The sequence below is a fragment of the Anopheles gambiae genome, chromosome 2, assembly GCF_943734735.2.
Source record: "Anopheles gambiae chromosome 2, idAnoGambNW_F1_1, whole genome shotgun sequence".
In the NCBI taxonomy this organism is placed as follows: Eukaryota; Metazoa; Arthropoda; class Insecta; order Diptera; family Culicidae; genus Anopheles; species Anopheles gambiae.
This window is the reverse complement of record NC_064601.1, coordinates 83,369,848-83,387,280: the sequence shown is the minus strand read 5'-3', so window position 1 is coordinate 83,387,280 and position 17,433 is coordinate 83,369,848. Positions and strand designations below refer to the sequence as shown.

The following is a 17,433-nucleotide window of genomic DNA, read 5'->3' as shown; positions in this document are numbered from 1 at the left end:
TTTGTAAAGTCTCTACATGATATCCTTCTAACGGCTTAGTCCTGTATCCTGAAAAATGTTCTGTGTTAAGTTTCTTCCGATCCTCTACACATATCTCTCTCGTATACAGTCTCTGTAATGCTCCTGTGTGGATTTGTCTAAGGATCTTGGCGTCTTATTTGATCAGAAACTCTCTTTCAAAGAGCATACGGACGATGTTATCAATAAGGGCCAATAAATGTCTTGGGTTATATCTGTCGTGGCGATTGTGAATCACTTCAGTCTTTTTAAAATAATTTTTCGACTTGATGCTCGTCTAATGGGTTAGTGCTTTGTCCTCCTAAATGTTGTGTTGTCTCTTTTGGTCGTCCTATCAGAAAAAAATACATGGGACTGCTTGTTTGGTCCAACTCATATAATAAGAGAGTCTTCAATTAAGGACCTTGGTGGTTGGCTCGATGACACCCTCACATTCAACGACCAGATCAACCATGTCGTTGATAAAGCGAACAAAGTGCTGGGACTCATTGCTTGTCTGGCCTCTGAGCTGAAAGATCCGCTATGTCTGAAGGCACTGTACTATGTTGGAATTCGCTAGTGTTGTGTGGAACCCGGCTGGAGGCGCCGCTATGCAGAGACTAGAGAGAAAGAGTGCAGAGGAAATTTACGCGTATCGCAATACGTAGATTTCAGCACGGATATAATGCACCTATGCCCTCATATTCTCTTCGCTGTCGTATCCGCTGGGCTTGATGGAAATCAAATGACGATGAAGTATGATCGCCAGCCTACTTAACTCTAAAATCGATGCTGCCTCGCTCCTCAGCTCTATTCCTCTTCACGTTCCTTCTCGTCGTCTCCGCGACAGATCTCCCAATTTCATCCCCTCCCGCCGTTCTGCTTTTGGTCAGAAAGATCCGTTTTTGAGAGCTTGCGCCTACTTTAATCAAGTTCATGATATGTTTGACTACCACGTGCCCTTGTCCAGTTTTCGCTCTCCGCTTTTCGAGTCCTTATCTATATCATCAATCCCCCATCCTTGACATTTCCTTCTTCCTTAGTTTGTAAGATATATTACTGTGAAACTCTGGGCGGCTGACAATATGAAAATAAATAATAATAATCATAATATCCACTGAAATTCGCAATCCATTCTGTCCTAAGTCCCTTTTTTATTGCTGGGTCCGTTACGTATTGGAATATACCTGTATTATCTGGTCTCCTGTTCAAGTATCTATGGTCCAAAGGATTGAGAGGATTTGGAAATGATTTACAAGGATTGCATTTCGTAGATCACTGGGTCATCACTCTATTCCCCTTCCTTCGTATGACCATAGATGCTCTCTATTAGGCCTAGCTAAGCTGGAGCACCACCTCTCGGTAGCTTAGGCTTTTCTTTCGTATAGGACTTCTTTAGCCTGTTGTTTCATACGATAGATGCTCCCTACCTACTGTCCCGTGTACATTTTTATGCTCCTTGTCGCACCTTACGTTCCGTCCTTTACTTACTTCCGAATTATTGTACGCTTAAGTTAGTAAGTTCTATTTCTGTAACTCAATAGGGCCGAACAATAGACATTAATAAAAAATAAAATAAAATAAACAAGCACGAGTTTAGTTTTACGGTTAGCTTTATTTTCCTAGATTTTCGCACAATTTTCACAATTATTGCTGGCGTTAGCGCGACGGCCACCGATGGGGCCACCCTTTTACATTATTTATCGGTCGTTAATGCTATTAATGATGCTTTATTTTATTCCTCACATTTGCGGATTCGGTGATTCGTGGTCCCATTGAAGGAGTTTACGATCAGTAATTTCTTTGTCTCTCCCCCTGTTAGTGTAAGCGCGCGACGGAAGGCTTTAGTGGCCTCGATTGCCTGCATATCGTCGCATCGGCTCGCTGGGCGCCTCTGTCCTATTGGGCGCTTTCCGTTTTCCCTGTCAGTTCTTGTCCGCTCAATTAAACAGTAATTAGACTAGCATTATCTTATCTTACTGCGGCTAGAGCTGCGCGTGTACGCGTGAGCGCAACCTTTTACCGACAAGTTCGTACCGATCAGCATCGTACAGACGCGTTCTTGCTTATATCCCAAAGCACGATCGTGTTGTGTGTTTGATTTTTTTTCGCACACACATCCAGCAACTTTAGTATGTTTTAATCCTATTGCTTTCGTTCCGCGTGTTCTTAAACTGCCCAAGTAAAATGAATTTTCCTTTTCGTTTCGCACGCTGAAATATTCTCCCAATGCACACGCGTTTCTATTAGTATCTCGTCAAGCGTTAATTAGTGTCTAATTTGTTCAGCGTTCAATTTTGTGCTATTAGTGTAAACTGTCGCGTAAAATTACAAAAAGAAAACCCGCTGCTAAAAACATGAATGAACCCCAGTGTTTGCTCTCGTGTGCTCTCTCACCGACGGTGCCACTGCCTACACAGGAATCGAATATTTACAGCTTGTTGTACCCTCACGTTCTAATTAATAATTCCCACCCCGTACGGTGAGACAGCACCGTGCGTTCAGTGTTGTCTCCAGTTTCTCCATAATGCATAGGACCGTCCACGGTCGGCGATGGCCAAAATGGAAGTGTGACATAGCGTCGTTCGCGCCGATTCCTCCACTTCAGCCCGCCGAGCACGGCAGTCCGTATTTGTTTTGCTTTTCTTCTTTTTTTGCCTTGTTTGGTTCCGGTGTGCGAGAGAGATCATGCTCACCGCGTGAGAAATCGTGACTTTCAATGGCGAACGATCTCGAGTGCGATCGTGCAGAGTGCGGCAAGCAGGGCGCCCAGTTGCCAGGCCGTCCGCCGGGAGCTACCGCTGGCGCTCTCGAACGATGCGTCCTCCTGCTCCTCCTGCCGGGTGATCACCTCGCGGAACACGATCGTCTCCTCGACCTTGGCGCTCTCGTTGTCCGCCGGCAGGGTGGTGGCTTCCGGCTGCTCCACATCCGCCGTCCGGGCCGGCACATTGTGGATGCTCTCGAACACGTTGCCGGCACGGCTGTTGCGGGCAAGCTTCTGGTTGGTGAGCTTCAGCTGGCGAATTTTCTGATCAATCTCCGACACAGTATCTGTTGCAATAAGAGAGAGCGAGAGAGAAAGAGAGCTAAAATAAGGTACTGGAATAACGCCAAACGCTGCACCACAACTTACTCTGATCTGCATTCTCGTCGTAGTTCACCTTGATGAAGGTAGTCATGGTGACTTCGTACACCTTGTTCGGGTCGGCCGGTGCAGCACTGATCTCGCGCTTCCGCCGTCCGAACGCCGTCTGACCGTTGCTGCAGATTACACCCTTGCACCGATCGACGCACACGTTGACGGTGCCGCGGAACTGGACGTAGGTCGACTCGGGGAACTTGAACGCGCGGAACTTGGCTGCCAGCAGGTCACCGTCGACCGTGTTGAAGTTTTCGAACAGATACGGATCAACTGAGCAGCTGCAGAACAGTGTGGAAAAAGGTTAGGCGGGTAAAGTACTGGCATGACCTTCGGCTGTCGGCGGTATAGTGTCAAAGGCGCGTTAAGGCCCAGCTTACCCGTTGAAAATGATCGTTTCCTCCTGGTATTTGGTGTCGGTGACGAGCATGTAGTTGACGCCGAGCCCGTAAATTGGTGCCGAACGGTTGTCGAGGAAAATTTCCATCTGCAGGTGAGCCCCGGGGCTAACGTTAAGGTCGCCCGATACCAGCTTGTCGCCCTGGCGGATCGCAATACCGAGTGACGGTTCGGGGGCATTCTCCGTGATCGAGGTCGTTATTTCGAGATCTCTGTAGTGAAGAAGGAGAGATAGAGAGGGAAATTGCAAGGGTTAGTAAATGTATGTAAATGAAAGCACGGCATGTTCTTGGCGATCTTTTGGTTAGGTATAGGTTTCACACAAACAGTGATTAAAGAACAATTTTGTCTTTAATCACTATTTTGAGCTGGTGAATAATTGTTGAATTATGACTCTTTGTCTTACATTGTCTCATCTAAGATATAAAGTCTATCTCTCTTAAATGAGGCAAAAGACCCACGAGGTCCAACAACTCTATAAAAAAATGACAGCAACATCAGTCGCTCTTAAGAGACGATACGAAAATATTCAATATAGACTAGTCGCTCAAACCTAAATACGGCCTTTCGATTGCTTAAATCTATTATAAATTAAGGTCATAACATTATTAAAACAGAACTGGGATAGTGTTCCTGGATAATGAAATAAGATTTGAGATGTTTCTATACACGTGCCTATTTTTTAGCATAAACATTGCTAAAGAATGTCATCTATGACGTGTAAGGAAATCTTTCCAGAAAGTGATCCAAGAAACTGTTCAGTAAGCCTCAATGTCAGAATATAGGTGGGTTAAGCCGGCTTATACAGGCTTTCGAGACTATTTTAAGTACTACACAGTGATCCGGCAGTTTAAGTACTACACAGTGATCAATACTTGCTTAAGGTGGCGGTCCTTACGAGGATTGAAACCAGGACGGGCATGTTATTAAGTGTCCAAATTGACGATACTACTGCGGTGCCAATGCAAAAAAGGGAAACCTTTTGACTGGATAGTTCCATGACTGAGACAGATGTAGGCACTATTTTTGGACCCGAATTAAAAAGGGATCAGTATCAAGGCCTAAAATGGGGTCAGGATCTGTTTCAGAATCGATATGGAATCTTAATCAATTCAATGACCAGTATGTGTTTGGGATCAGTTACAGTACAATAGGTACATGTTACAGCATTTGTATGGGGTAATGATCAGTTCCAGAACCGGTATGGGTTCAGTATAAGTTCTGGTATGGGTTGACGATCAATTCCAGGGCCAATACGGTTTTGGGATCTGTTTCAGGATCGGTATAGAGTCAAGCTCAATGGAGATGGGATTAGAGTAAGTTCTTTCTTCTGTAAGAGATCTGTAAAATTCCAGGATATACATGCGTTCGGGACCAGTTGCTGGATCAGTATGGGATCATAAAGTTTCTCATAATGTGTTCCTTATAAGTCACCAGGAATTGGCGTTGTCTTTTGAAAAAATCCTTTGCTTAGTTAGTTATAGTTATAAATAGTTATAAAATTTCTTGAAATTATCTTGCATAACCCTGTAACCGGGCCAAATTAACTAGTGCACAAAAAATTAAATAAATGCGCTTGCTGTCGTTAAGCATAGGTTTTCTTGTCCCAAAGCAGTGGTCCCTAGATTCAGATTTTTTGAGAAAAAATTTGGTTAGAAGGACCCAATTAGTGCAATAAATATGCATTGGAATTTTATCATGGACATGTGGTGACTTAAATATTTTTACTAATTTGTTCAATGAAACCCTTGGCATATGAGTAGACTCTAAACATTAAATTATAATATAGTCTATCTCTGAATGGATGTTTCGAAAAAAATAAAGGTCAAGTTCAAGCTGTTATGCATTTCTATAATTGTATCGTGCCGTTTTGGAACACTTGTTGATTCTACTGCTCTCTAGGAACGTCAATTATCTGACTGACTCTCAGACTTTTAAACATGTTTCGTACGTAGATTTTTTGGAGAATTCAGCAACTGGGCAACGAAAGGGATCTTGGTCATTTTGAAGACCTAGCAAAATTATATGCATACTTTATTACAATCCTAATTACAACATGACACCAACAGATGGCCAAAGAAGTGGTGACAAGGGAAGAGAAGTAGAGGGAGATTCTTCCATCGTTATATGTCGTTACCCTAGCGAGAGGAAGGAGTCCAACGGGTTGCGTATAATATTGCATCACGTACCTCATGAATGATTCGATAGCTGCTTTAATCTTTTTTAAACTAACTCCATTTTTTTATCCTAACGTTATTTATGGATGGCTTCTTACGTTGAACGTATAGTATAGTAGAACGGTGTAAAAAATACATTAAAAACAGCTTAAACACTTACTCTGGTTCCTGGAAGCCGGCGGGCAGCACATCCCGCTTCACGATACCGTGCGTCACATTGTAGCTCGGCCCGGTGGTGATGCACTTTACGCTCACGATCTCCTTGCCAGTGTCCGGCCCGGTCTCGACGATGATCCGATGATAGAAAACTTTCTTCCCCTGTAGAGGAAAAATTAAGCAAAAGTTGTCGTGTTGATTAGCATCTGCAAAACACCCACCCTTCCATTGCGCTCAATGACGGGAACACACACACGCCGGGTACGTACCGTAATTTGATTGATCACCCGTGTCACACCGCAATCGTAGATGTTGGTGAGCGAAAGCTCAAACACGGCCAGATTCTCCCGTATGGTGGGCTTACACTTCGGATCTGGATAGCCCTTCATACCGTCCAGATAGACGGCCTCGCTGGAGAAGTTTTCCGACGGCAGTGCAACGTCGACCCGCATCGTCTCGTCGGCGCACGTTACCTTGTGGGTGGCTGGGGCGGAAGGAAGATGGAAAACATACACAGGTACAGGCCATTAAAACAAATGTTATTTTGGGTTGGGTAAATTGTACACTCGTTGGTCGAGGAGGTGGTGGCAGGCAAGCGAACAGGTGCACTCTAACGGAAGCTAGGGGGAAGGCATTTTCTTCCCATGATCCCCCAGGGCTAGGCGAGACCCAGTGGACTGCAGCGATGGGACGAGCGCCACGCATGAACATCATCATTTTATCAACTAGTCAGCCAATCAATCTAAACAGCTACTGCTGATATTGATCGTTTGGCCAATTACCGGGGACAGTGGGGTTTGGGGTTGAAACACGTGCATTGGGTGTATTCTTCTGTGTCACGATTCTATGCTCCCGGACCGGTTTTGGGAGGGGTGATGTGGAGGGACAGTAATTGGCTCTAGCTCGTTTCTTGGGTTTGCTATAAATTCCGATACATTCCAGAACAATATATGATAAGAATGTATGAGAAGATAATATTTTAACTCACACTCAGAATGACTGTTTCGTTAACATTCCTTCCAATAGACTGGATTGTTTAATAATTCTATTTGCTTTTCCTTTTATCGACTCACTGGCACGGGTAGCTTGAATCTCACAACTACAATGCCGCTCGAACGTACGGCTGGGGATAATTTACCGCTCGTCTATTTATTAGTTAGCGAGTCGTCATGTCACCCGTTATTAGCGTCAATTGCATTCTCCTGCACAAACGTAGCAAAGGAAGCGACCGATTGATACAGAGCGAGAGAGTGGGCAAACGGACAAACGTTGTTTGGTAAACAGTAGACGGTGTTGAGAGAGTTGGTTGAGATTTATAATTATGACAACGTCGCTTTGATTTTCTATGTTCTATGCTTTCACCACCGGACGCCACAGCATCATCATCATCCAGCCGCGGTGCAGTTAGACAACCTAGAATCTGTTCGATGCTGCGCCAAAGAGCAACAAGCAGCTGGTCGTATTTATCGCCGTTTAGGTGCTAATGGGAAGTCGTTCCAGGGCGCCTATTATTGCCGTGAAGCTTGCGTGATTAGAGGACGGAGATGCCCATGCACGGGTAGTCGGACGTCTCCCGTTTGTAAGCTCTAAACTGTACGATTCAGATGTGTACCAGCAACAAGATTTATGCTTCCTTTGTGGCGCACGAAACGCATCGATTTGAGGGATGTAAGAATCGAAATAGTATGGAACACAATGTACAGTGTGCTTCCTTACTGCAGGGCTGTGTGTCATGCTGTGCAAAGCTGTGTGATCTACATTTATCGCGGGAAATGGAAATCGGCATGTTGGTTTGGAGTATGTAGAGCTTTGAATGCCCAATGTCTTGATACTTTGTATGAGTTACAATTCACGGTGTGGGAGTTTGAAATCGATATAATGCCAAGATCTAAGATATGCCGACATGGTGAAACCATGAATAGGCTCTAATAGAGATCAATAACGATCCCGAAATGATTGATGAATTTTGAAGATCAGCGGTGCAGCTATTTCAAATCCTTCTATAGAGAGGTGCATTGTGAAAAATGATTTTTATTCAGCTAAACATGAATTAAGTCAAACTAAAGTAGTCAAATATAATATGCTCAACTTCAGCGTGTGTTATTGATTTTTGAAACCCCATTCACCTTTTTTTTAATTTGGTTTTTCAACACATAAGGTCAGATTCGTTCGAGAGATTGCATTTTTATTTTCGTTGTTGTCGTTCATGGTTTGTTTCGATTTTGCATTCATGCCGAAAGGGGTTGACGGGGAGAACATGTCCGTGGCCTTTTCAGGAAAGTTGCTTATCAACAATCGATCGGTCATCGCGCAGCGTGCCTTCCACGACACGTCAAACATTCTTCTTCGGGGCCACCGCATCGATCGATCATTGCGCGCGGAATGAGGGCAAGCGCTTTTGATGTTCTGATATGTGATGGGTACGATCATTACCTTACCAGAAACAATTTGCTGTTGTTTGCTGCTGCTGAGTGAAAGGACCGAAATGGACACAAAATAACAATTTCTTTTCAGAATGTGTTGGGTTGCCCATTGAGGGAAGAATTGGTGAAGAAATGCAACACATTAGTGCGATGGTCTTTAGCTACCGTTAGCTGAGGTACTTGGTAATTAAATATTGTGCTTCATTAGTGTGCTGATTAGTTATCATCTTGACAGACTACCTGAGGCAATTGATTAGGTAGGAGAGTTAAGTATTTAAATGCGTGATCTTTTTGTTCAAACCAAAAACTCTCAAATTTATTGAAACAAATTGTTTGATTAGACCCTTTTAAACCAGAGGCTACACATCGTACATCAAATATCATGATATAATATATCTTCAAAGACATCATGATTTGCCTCAAAGTCTGATGTTTCTCAAAGCCATCGATATCAGATATCAGACCCGATGCACAACTGCAGATGATCTGCAACTGCATTCCCTTCTCGGTGCAACCTGTCCGGCAATGTCCCAAAAATGGACCGCTCTTTTCCACCCTCTTTGCTACTTCCAGAGAAATACGCCATGGACAACAATTACATGCCCCAGATGGGAAAATTGATCCCGCTTCGCTATAAACGGTAATCCGGTACGCTTCAATCATTGCCGTCCCAGAAATGGAGCCATACGATGCGTGCGCTATGCTCCAGACGCCCCAGAATCTACAGGCTACGGTGATTACACCGGCCAACCGAGCGACTGCTGCACCTCGGACTCACGCATCGAAGCCATCCTCGATCCACGACCACCACCAACTCAACTTACGCAACCAGGGCACCCGCACACGAGCGCGGGAAAAATCGAACGCTTTTCTCTTAATTTTATTTTCTAGTCCACAGTCTCCCATCCCACCAACCGATCGATCGATCGATCGGTAATTGCTCGCGGGAGCAAAACAAAATTAGATCAATCTTGAGGTTGTCGGGCAAGTGCACTTGCCGGTGTCGGTATTGTTTTGCCAGTGAAAGCAGAACAAAAACGGCAGACGGTTTTTTTTTTTGGGAACGGCCCTTTCGAAAATTCGATCTGCAACTGAGGTAGATAATTGGTTAGCCTACCGGACCGGTTACCGATCGGATGTGCCGGACCTACTAGCCGTGTTCAAAAACAGACAGACAGTAACGAACGGCCCAGTACAGGTGCTTAGTGAAAAGTGAGATTTTGTTCTGGCTGCGAAAGAAGTACGCGGTGATATGCTTCTTCGACGGGAAACGGGGGCAATGCTTCTGGTGTTTTGTACCTTTAGATTACATTGTCGTTGTGCCCTTCTTTTCTCGAGTGATCAATCTCACTGATACGATTTGGTTTAATTAAAAAAAATCATTTCTTCACAACCCAAAAAAAGAACTGGGAATTTAGGTTACAACCGTCCAATCGGGCCCGGTGCGTCGGTGGTATCGTGTCTGTAACGTGTGTGTATGAGAAAAAAGGGAAAGGCGGCAATTAGATCCAACTAATTTTCCAGAAAACCCCATCCATCCGGCGGGGAACGATCCTTACACGGATTTAGGATTGAAATTAATTTGTTTTCATTCTTCAGTTCTGATTCCATTCGATCGGGGCTGGAACGTGTGTAGCTCGACGGGAGGTATGCAAAGCGGCAGTTGAATGTTTCTGATGCTGCTGCCTCATTCCTGCTGCTGGTGGACCACTTCCAACTGGACACACGTACCAATCATGGTGATCAAAGAAAGGGTTGGGGCGTTTAGATAAAGATCAAAACATTTCTACCGGCATCAGCAGGGCAAGGGGCGGCCCCTTCTGCTTGCTTTGGCGGTACTGCCAGATTAATGTGAGAAATTAATAATGTGGTATTAAAGGGGGAGTGTAATTATGTGCGCACTTTAGGGTGGATTTGTTGCTGACAAGGAGCTTTAATGAAAGTAATTGCATGCTTGCGTATGTTTTGTAGCGCTTGATTGGTTTTATTTGTGTTTGTTAGATTGCTTTTTTAGTGTGGCATTTGATTTCATCACTTTTTTCAGTCGCTTGGAGAGATTTTAAAATAACGATTCATGTTTGATTTATTAATTCATTATACAAACCATTAAAAGCAGGAAACATATCTCCTTTCACTTAATTTAATTTATTTCATAATTTATTCTAAACAGTAGCTTTATTAAATTCTTACTGGGATTAAAAGGGGTTTAATAATCGACGATTTTTTTTTGCCATAAGTCGTCGTTTAGTTATCGTAAGGAATCGTTTACTTCAATTTGTTTTAAAGAAGTTTAAATTTTGCCTTTGAGTGGGGCAAAAGCAATTTTTATTATTTTTCAAATAACTTCTTATTTAACTATGATTAATGAAAACGTTTTTATTATAGATATATTGACAAAAAGTATTATGATAAATTTAATTTAAAAACAATTTACTCCGTCTTTAAATGTAAAAAATGTACGAAAAAAAAAGTTGAAGATGAAAGTATCTAACAGCAATTAATGAGAATCTTTTGTTCCAAGAGTGTTCTTAACATCATCTGCAGTCTAATCACATAAAAATCAATTGTTCTTCCCTTTCGTAAGCACAGCTGGCGGTATGCAACCTCATGGGAAAGTGAACTTTGGATGTGGGATTTATTAATAGTAACTATGGCACTCAAAAAAAAAAGAATAAAACACTTTCAAACTGATACAATAGTTAATTTCCCGTTGCGATTCATCATCGGAAATCACCACCCGCATTGGCAGCTTTTCCGTCCCGCTGGTCCGCTGGTCCGCTGTTCCCTTTCTGTTTAGGGTTTCCATTTCTCCTATTCCTACATACACACTCACACATTTGTGGAGAGAATTTGTAATCTCGTTAATCAAATCGTTAATCGGATGAACTTACGCCGTCCCAGCGCTTTGCTGACTAATGAGTTTTCTTTCCATGGGGTTTCGCTTTGTTCGATGGTTTGCTACAGTTGCAATACATTTTCTTCCCCGCATTCGATCGAGTGTGACCTCTGCGGTGGTGATAGGGAAATTGCGGCACAAACACTCGTCGGTTTCTACTACTCCACGCAGATGGATCAATTCAAAACCAGACCAAGATTAGCCGATCAATCGAGGTGCGAGTCAGCGATGGTAATGTGCCGTTTCCGACCGTGGACTACTTTCTGAGACGAAAGGTTGCGCAGCACCTTTGTTTTAGCAATTTCAGTGTCCGATAATGGGTGGTCTAGTGTCTAGTTCGATCGTGAACATTTCTAATCTGCAGGTACACATTACCCTGTGCTTATGTTTGAGGTCACTGAAATACTAAAAGACGTTACCTTTGTCTTTGTCTGTTACTTCGGCAAGATCTAACCCTCCAAAAGAGAGTAGATGAGGTGATTCTTCGGAAGTGAAATTTTGGGATGCATTGGTACAAAATAAAAACTGCCCGGAAGTGGCCATTTCCTGCCGTTTATTCGCGATTAGTGCTAACTGCATTACCGTGCGCGTCAGCAGGAAGGGAATTAACATGGCATTGCTGCGATGTCTGCGCTCAGGTGACTCGTCTCCGTCAACGCAATCGGAACAACGTTCACGTTAATCGGAGATAATTTACAAAGCTAACCAGGTCGATCGAGCTGCTGGTGCGGCTGCTGCTGCTGCTGGACCAACCGTGTGGCCTATATGTGTTGATTTGGCGCCGTGGAAAATGAAACCCAAAAAGCGAAACTGGGATAAGGTGATTAGCGCATTTCGAGGGGTGTAAGCTATGAGGGCGGTCGCGAGTGGTGTGGTCATCGATATGATCGAAAAGCTGCTGCGTATTGGCTATACCCTTTGTACGACCGTGCTCGATGAGTTGTTAACCGTGATTGGGAAAATCTTTGTATAAAATTGAGAAAAAAAAGTTTCTATACAAGACACAAGTTTTGATAGTTTTGAGTACATTTAATTTTTGTAAACATGTTTAAACTTGATTAAAAAAAAATAAAAAAAACAAATACTAAAGATTTAAAAGAACTCAAGGTTCGTCGCTTGCTGCTGAAGTTTTTTGATACAGTTTCTTTCAAATAGGTTTATTTTGATGTAAATGCACACCAGTAATCAAGTGCTTACGATGCTAACCGATCAAAAGAAACCTGGTGCTTATGTGAATGTGCCGAATCGATCGATCTCGTGCAACGGTTAACAATTTCACCTTTAACGCATAACCTACTGCGGTCATGCGGGCACGCGAGGTGTGCGCCGTGTCGATTAGTCGATCAGCAAAAGGAGAATAAAAAAAGGTCATACCTGGCCAACGAGCGTGCGCCACTGACCTCGACGCGATCGGGTTAGCTTCGTTTCGGGCACGCTATGGGATTGAGGTATACATGGGAAAATTCCAGTCCGTGGTTTTGAGTCCAATGCTGATTTTATAGCCTATCTCACTTGAAGTGTGCTTTACTGGATTTGTGATTGATGGAATCTTCCTATAGAAGAAGCATCCATATTAATGTTGCAAAATTTCCATAATTAATTGCACTGCTTAAAGCTGTGAGTGCCGACCAAAAATTGAACCAATCTACACTACCTGTCTCTCGCCTTTGGATAAGAGCAATCAGTTTCTTTTTAACAGTATGCATCTTCTTTTCTTTCCCATCCCATGATTATGCAAAATTAACCCCTGATGGGGCGCCCCAGCAGAAATAATGGGCGTTGAAGGTGTGCTCTGGCATCGACACACCATTAACACCGGTCATTACGGTACGCATCGGCTCATGACTAGTAATGAGCCAAGGGGCTGTGTGCATCATAACCGACTCTGTACCATCGGCCAACGATAAGCTGGTGCGAGTTGGTGCTGTGCTGTGTTATGCGATGGCAGAAACGTGCAGACCTTCGGCAAAACAGAACGCTTCGAAGGGAGGCTCTAACTTTATCAATCAACTCGTTTCACACACACATGAAGCGCACGATAAGATGAACGCACTAGATCCACGTTAACGCATCTTCTCACACTTTAGCCCGCGGACGCAGATTGCGTGTAATTTATGCAATGCGTACCGGGTATGGCACCCTGTCTACTATGGCACTGTGTCTGTTGTAGCGCCTCCAGCCTGGCGTGCGGTGATCCAACCCATGCAAAACTAATTACCTTCTCTGCGTTGCGCTCCCGATCGGACATGACGAAGTGATTTTGATCGCGTTGGAAGTATTTATAATGCGCATGATTAGAATATTAATTGCAGATAATATAATGACCATTCCTGCGGCTGCCTGTTTACACTGAATTTCTGATGTTGTTAGCAACGATAATCTGTTGTTTGCTTTTTTTAAACACATCTGCACTGATCAATTGCAGAACTCACAGATTGGACCTCGCGCCCATTTAACGATCGGCTTTGTTCGGTTCAAAGGTGGTAACGCTTTTCAGAACCAGGGGCAAAAAATAAAACTCAGACATAAACAACCAAATTTCCTTACAATGACCTCACACGCCAATTTCCTCGCGGCTTACACCGTCCCAAGCTTCGTCGATCATTGGATTTTTGCACACACGCTTTGCCTATTTTGTGAGGCAATTCAACGCCGATTTTTTATTCGAGATTTGTCTGAAAGTATTAGCACACACACATACCAGCCAGATATCATTGGCAAATGAAAGGCTCTTCGAAGGGGAAAAGAAAATCAGTACAGCTGAGCAGAGTAATTCCCTCTACAGCTAGGTGAGGTTTTATTAGCTTGTCTGTAATTGAAAATTACCCTCATCGGAGCGCGAATAATGGTACGCAACGGCATCGCGTCTTTGTCTGTGCTCTAATCAATCCAATCGGATGCGGATATTGGTTAGCTTGCCTTTATCATCCACCCAGCCACATATTCTAAGGTGGTGTGGAGCAGTTTTTTTTTCTCCTTTTCCGATTACTGTTTTCCCTCCATCACTTTCAATGCGCAAGCATCCAATATGCAAACAGGGAAGGAAGTAAAATGTTGCTTCAGATCACCTGCAAACCTGCGAACAGCTGCGTATCGAGCGAAATAAAATTGGCTGCTGGCGAACCGTATTGCGGACTGTGGAGCAACAGAGTGGGTGTAATGCCAGCATCGAAGCTTTATGTGCGAATCCCTTTTGTGATGCTGGTGAGACAAAATGGGTGCTGGTCATTGACCAAACCATGAGGATAGTGGAGAAGATGGTTGATTTTTCCGACAATCCAGCCAGCGTCAAAAAACATTGGCATTGTGCTCTCGCCCGTACGACGCCCGTGGTCACGGTAAGCATCTTGCATTATGGTTTGAGGTGCGGAAAAAACATCTCATTTGTTGCGAGCGGCATATAGTTTCCGTTTTTATTTGTCGTCGTAGTGTGTGTTCCCTCGCATTCGCCTTCGCCTTGTACGGATTGAATAAAATGCTCCCCTAGAGGGTACCGGTGTTTCCTTTTGGGAAGGACGAGAAGGTCATCTTTTGTTTACTCTTTACAGCGCTGAAAGAAGGGTGAATAAAATGAAAAAGATTTCCACTTCATCTCCAACAAGATACGGTTTATGCGATCTTCTGCTCTTCCGCAAACTGATAGCGGAGGGGTCAAACAAAGAGCTTACAAATTTAAAAAAAATCCCTTCTACACTTTCACACACACACGCATGCCATAATCGTAAAACTAAAGAAGAGAGAGAGTGAAGAAACGGTTGTTAATGGTTTTGTTTTCATTGGTTGCCGTTGCAGAGCTTGGAGGTTTTTTATGCCAAGTTGGTCAAGCTTCTTTCCGAGGCCCGTTTTATGCTCGCTATGGAAATTGCTGAGAATTTTCCCAGGCAGCAGAGATCGGCTTAAGCCGGCGGTCCAAAGACAGCAGTTCGTTCTTTGAGAGTGGGAGATGGAACTATTTCATTCTTGTGCCTTCAGCTTGCTTGTTTTGCTTAAGAATTTATTTAGCTGTTTGTGCGATTTTGTTGTCTGTACGACGTGTGATGCCAGCAAGGGGAAAACGTTGAACTTTCTCTGCCAATGGTTATGCTTCAAAACAAGCTTAGAACGTGATTGGGGGGGATGGTTGGAAATACGTTGAATTAAATTCTTCGTGAATGACGTCGGTAGAATTTTGCCTATACAGAGTGGGAATGTGTGTGTGGGAGCGATTATGAAAATATTTCTGTTTTGATCTGCAGCGTGGTTGGTAATTGTCTCAGTTCGAACGAGAACCATGTGCGCACAGAACGGAACAGAAGGGAAATGCCCGTTATCAACGATTATTGGAGTTTGTCGGAACGTAAGGCAGATGGGAATTGAAGAATTATGTGCTCGTACATTTATCGTAGCCTTAAGTAATGAATAAACCGTCAAAAAACCGTCAAATAACAAAAAAAACGTCATTTTTTAATTCATGTGGGTTTTCAAACTGTTTATCATCACAGTTTTCGAGTAAGACCACGTTACACTTGGTTTTCGATCGATATTGTTGTGTCTCAAATAAATCAATTTCCGTCAAACTAATTTGAAAATGAAATACAAAAATTTAACGTGCCTTCATCACCATCCAATCTCTTAAAAGCACTCTTACAACACAGTCGCAGTTTATGGACCATTACAACTCCATACATCAGTTCGGCCATTAATATTCATCGATTCTGCAATCGATCGTAGCCGTCGCAAACGTATCCGGGAGCCGCCGAGTTATGTGCATCGCCAGTACACAAAGCAACTGCCGGTCGCCGACATAAAGCACCACCAGTCGCAAAAACTGGCAACGGAACACCCAAACGCTCCAAACCATACAACAATCGCCCATAAAACCGTTCAAGTCGAAAGTGATTAGCTTCGTGCACATCGATCGTGAGGTCTCCCGCCCGCCCGTTTCCGGGCCAATCCAATCTGTACGGGCACCAAACGCGACAACGATTCTGTTCCGTCCGCGCGTTGCTGCTTTGCATTAGAACGCAGCCAATAAGGTTGGGTCTAGAGGGTAAGCTGTGAGAGCCGACCTGTGCACACACCCTTTTCCCGATCCCTAGCCACGTTCGTTGGACGATTTCAACCGGCTACACGAGGTGACGTTCATGATGATGTTGATGATGATGCGAGATTCTTCACCTTAACGGTTATGGGGGAATTGTTTTCGAACAAAAAAAGAATCCATCGGGGACGATCGACGAAACGGAGGGATGGTGCGATTTGTTTGCAAATGGCACGACCCAAGTTCGGCTTCGCAATCCCAAGCAGGGGCGCGGGGGGGGGGGGGGGAAAGGTGCGAAAGATGTTCAGAACAAATTGAACAACATGATTCGAGCGAGCGAGAAGTGTTTCCGTGTGTCGTTTTAACGGTTCTTACGTCCGTTCGCGAACGCAATGCTTGCACGGGTGCTTTGGGCCGCATTTGGCAGCGGGCTGGTGGAAATGAACAGTTCGATTTACCACCCATGGTGCGCCCGGTTGGGGTGTTATGACACAGGTGATATTTTACTGTCACCAAGCACCATGATTAGCGGTGGGTTCGGTCTGAAATTTAAACTATAATTTAAGCGAATAAAATGTTATTGCTTTTCCGCGATGAAAGCATGCTGTGGGGTCTCTGTAATGGCAAAAGGGAGAATTCATTTCTTTAAGTATGATTGGATTATGAATCATTTGACGGATCATAGGCATCGATCGGGCCTTTAAAAATGGAATGAAAGTTGTAAGATTAGAAGAAGTAGGGATTACATTTTATTGCATTGAAAGGCGTTCATCAAGATGACTTACAGAAAGCAATTAAAAAAACACCAAGCTATGATTTGTTTCTCTGCCTTACTGCTCAAGAATAATTATGCGTTAAAACAAGAAAATTCAACAAAAAAGGTAATCGTCTTCCCTTGTTTCTCACAGGAAAAAACACACACTTTTGTTTTGTAAAATAAGTGATCCACCCCGTTTTCTCTCCATCAATTGCAGTGGCAATTTTAAGCAACTGTACACTCCCCTGCACATTCTCGGCGTTGCATTGCGTGTGTGTGCATCGGTTGCTGCCGCTTGTTACCGTTTAGGCTGTTTGTTCTTTCGTTCGTTTGATATTTCTTGCACACAGACAACGCGGCAACGATTAGCTGCACAGTGGCAAAGGTTATTGCTCCTTGCTTTCCATGTTCGATGTTACGTGATTGTTTTCTCACCGGTGGTGCAGACGGGAGGAGGCAAGCTGCA

At 43.8% G+C, this 17,433-nt stretch overlaps 1 protein-coding gene across 1 annotated transcript in view; it reads right to left on the bottom strand.

Annotated features, from left to right (window-relative positions):
• Positions 1–1,592: 1,592 nt before the first annotated feature.
• LOC1276057 (uncharacterized) overlaps positions 1,593–17,433 on the bottom strand; it is a 54,372-nt gene continuing 38,531 nt past the window's right edge. Inside the window, exons 3-7 of the mRNA XM_061641546.1 lie at positions 6,141–6,355; positions 5,876–6,033; positions 3,520–3,750; positions 3,134–3,420; positions 1,593–3,051 (exon numbers count right to left, since the gene is read on the bottom strand). Of these exons, the coding sequence (XP_061497530.1) occupies positions 2,714–3,051; positions 3,134–3,420; positions 3,520–3,750; positions 5,876–6,033; positions 6,141–6,355 (1,229 nt within the window). The 3' untranslated portion in view covers positions 1,593–2,713. The remainder of the gene's footprint in view (positions 3,052–3,133; positions 3,421–3,519; positions 3,751–5,875; positions 6,034–6,140; positions 6,356–17,433) is intronic.